Here is a 2,428-nt window from a genome sequence, read left to right as displayed (position 1 = left end):
CCTCGGGGCAGCCCCCCAGCGGCGTCTTCGTTCCCTTTTTCCACCTTCCCACCCCGCTCCCGCCGGTCCCCCCGGCTCTGCCCCCACCCGCGCCGCTGGAGCCACCACCCTCACAGAACCACCGAGGTTGGAAGGGACCTTAAAGATCATCCCATCCAACCATCAACCTAACTCTGACAAAAAAAACCCACACACACACACACAAAGAAACCCCAAAGAAACACTAAACCATATTGCCGAGCACCAAGTCAACTCGTCTTTTAAACACCTTCAGGGACGGGGCCTCCACCGCTGCCCTGGGCAGCCCAGTCCCCGGGGCACCGCTCCCGCCGGGGACCGCCCGCCCCCCCCCCGCTACTCACCACCGCGTGCTGTCGTGGTAGTGCTGCAGCACCGAGTACCCGAAGAAGGAGCCGTTGGGGCCCTGGAAAACCACGGGGCGACCCACGTCGAGGTGTCCAAGGATTGATAACCCTTTCAGTGTAAAAATCGTTCCTGATCTCCAACCTGAACCTCCCCTGAGGCAACTTGAGGCCATTTCATCTTGTCCCATGGCCTGGGACTTGGGAGAAGAGACCGACCCCCCCTGGCTACACCCTCCCCTCAGGGAGTTGGAGAGAGCAAGAAGGTCTCCCCTCAGCCTCCTCTTCTCCAGGCTCAACACCCCCAGCTCCCTCAGCCTCTCCTCACAAGACTTCTTCTCCAGACCCCTCACCAGCTCCCTTGCCCTTCTCTGGACCCTCAGGGAGCTGAAAGGGAAGTCACAAAACCAAGGGCCAGAAAGAAGCATTGGAGGAATGAGTCCTCCCTCCATCACCTGTTTGGGGCCATCAGCCCTACTTGAATGTGGCACGGGAAGAGGAGGGCTTCACGTCCAGGGTGACAGAAGAAAGGCCTGATCTGCATCACGCTGAAATAAATGTGAGATTTTCCTGGGATGTGGGGAGCTGAGGGGAGAGGAGGCATCTTTTATCAGGGGAACAGGAATAAAAACACTTTGGAAAAAGAAATCAGACCTGTGTCTTCCAGTGTAAGTCCTTCAGGTCTGAAAAAGAAGCAGCAACCTTTGTGTCTTTGTTACTTTGTGTCTAAGTAAAAGCTGAAAATAGTTGCTGCAATATTTTAATCATTAGACCGAGAGCAAAAATAATAATTCAAACGTGCAGTAAAAGATGAGCAATTGCAAAGGCAAGAAGACAGTCTCCTCCAGTGGGTAAGGCAAGGATGAGATCCCGCAGGAGACAGGGAGGGGAGTTAAGTGCCCTTTGCCCATAGGGCCCATCCTTCTGTCATTCAGTAAAAAGCGATAAATTTTAGCACTCAGGATCCATGAGAAATTGTGTTTAGATCACTCTTGAGGATCAAGACAGGATCTTTGAGAAGAAATGCTCTCTCAGAGGTAATTGAAAGTTTCGTTTGCTGTTAGCCTTGGCTGCGGCTCTTTAATTCCGTGTACTGCCCTCATCCCGTGGAGGCACACGGGGAGAAGCAGAGCAGATCCAAGATCTGCAACAGCAGAGGGGCCAGGAACTCAGACAACAGGAACTGCTCCTTCTGGGAAGCAGCTGGAGATAGGTGGCCAGGTCCAGCACTTCTTGTGTGGGCACATGATAGTTCACGGGGAATTTGCTTCTGATGACAACAGTGATCTCCAGGCTGGATGTTGGGGCTGTTTGAAAGCTGGTGTGGAAAAATGCTGTTGTGGGTTGAATCAGCTTGGAGTGCGGGAAGCTCTTGATGAAAGTTGAATCATTTTCTGCGCAGGGTTCACACCAGGATGCGGCTCAGCGAGGAGGGAATTCTGTGGTAAGCTCTTTCATTATATCCACGTGGCTCTTACAGATGTGTAGCCTGTTTCTGCAGGGGAGCATCCTTGCCAGGAAAAAGATTGTTCATAAGCATCACCCTCGGGCATCACACTCAGAGCAAGTGCACTGGTGCCATATGTATATGTTGCTGTTGAGAAACTGCCATTTCTAATGTTGACCATGATGCCAGAAAGCACGTTAGCATAGGAATATTCCAGGGACAAGTTTCATGGAGAAGTAATAGCTACAGAATTTTGTGGTGAAAAAAATCCATGGAGGGAAGGAGGTTTTCAGTCATTGAGGTACTTTATATTTGCTGTGTAAAGCCAAGTGGTATAATTATTTAAAGCTCTTGTTCAAGGTGGCTTGTAAAAATGTTGGGTTGGTGTGAGTCTTCTTTTCTCCTGTAAGTATGCCCAGGATTATGGAGAAGTGAACATTTTCCTGTCTTAAATTTAAAAGTGGCATAGTGTTCAATATCAAACAAAAAGTGACTTATCAATAACTTAAGCCTTTAGTGTATGATCAAATTGAAAGAACTGATTTGTGCATTAGAGCACCAAGTGAAAACAATGGGGCATTTACATCTTATAAGCAGAGATATTTATAACATTTAATGA

At 49.4% G+C, this 2,428-nt stretch overlaps 1 protein-coding gene across 1 annotated transcript in view; it reads right to left on the bottom strand.

The window, feature by feature from the left end:
* ITGA9 (integrin alpha 9) overlaps positions 1-1,990 on the bottom strand; it is a 240,150-nt gene extending 238,160 nt beyond the window's left edge. The window contains exons 1-2 of the mRNA XM_014949431.1: positions 1,906-1,990; positions 363-474 (exon numbers count right to left, since the gene is read on the bottom strand). Coding sequence (XP_014804917.1) covers positions 363-474; positions 1,906-1,990 — 197 coding nt within the window. The remainder of the gene's footprint in view (positions 1-362; positions 475-1,905) is intronic.
* Between the last annotated feature and the right edge of the window lie 438 nt (positions 1,991-2,428).

The sequence above is a fragment of the Calidris pugnax genome, unplaced genomic scaffold, assembly GCF_001431845.1.
Source record: "Calidris pugnax isolate Ruff unplaced genomic scaffold, ASM143184v1 scaffold124, whole genome shotgun sequence".
NCBI classification, from domain to species: domain Eukaryota; kingdom Metazoa; phylum Chordata; class Aves; order Charadriiformes; family Scolopacidae; genus Calidris; species Calidris pugnax.
The sequence above is the reverse complement of the archived record's forward strand: the minus strand, read 5'-3'. Positions and strand labels throughout refer to the sequence as shown.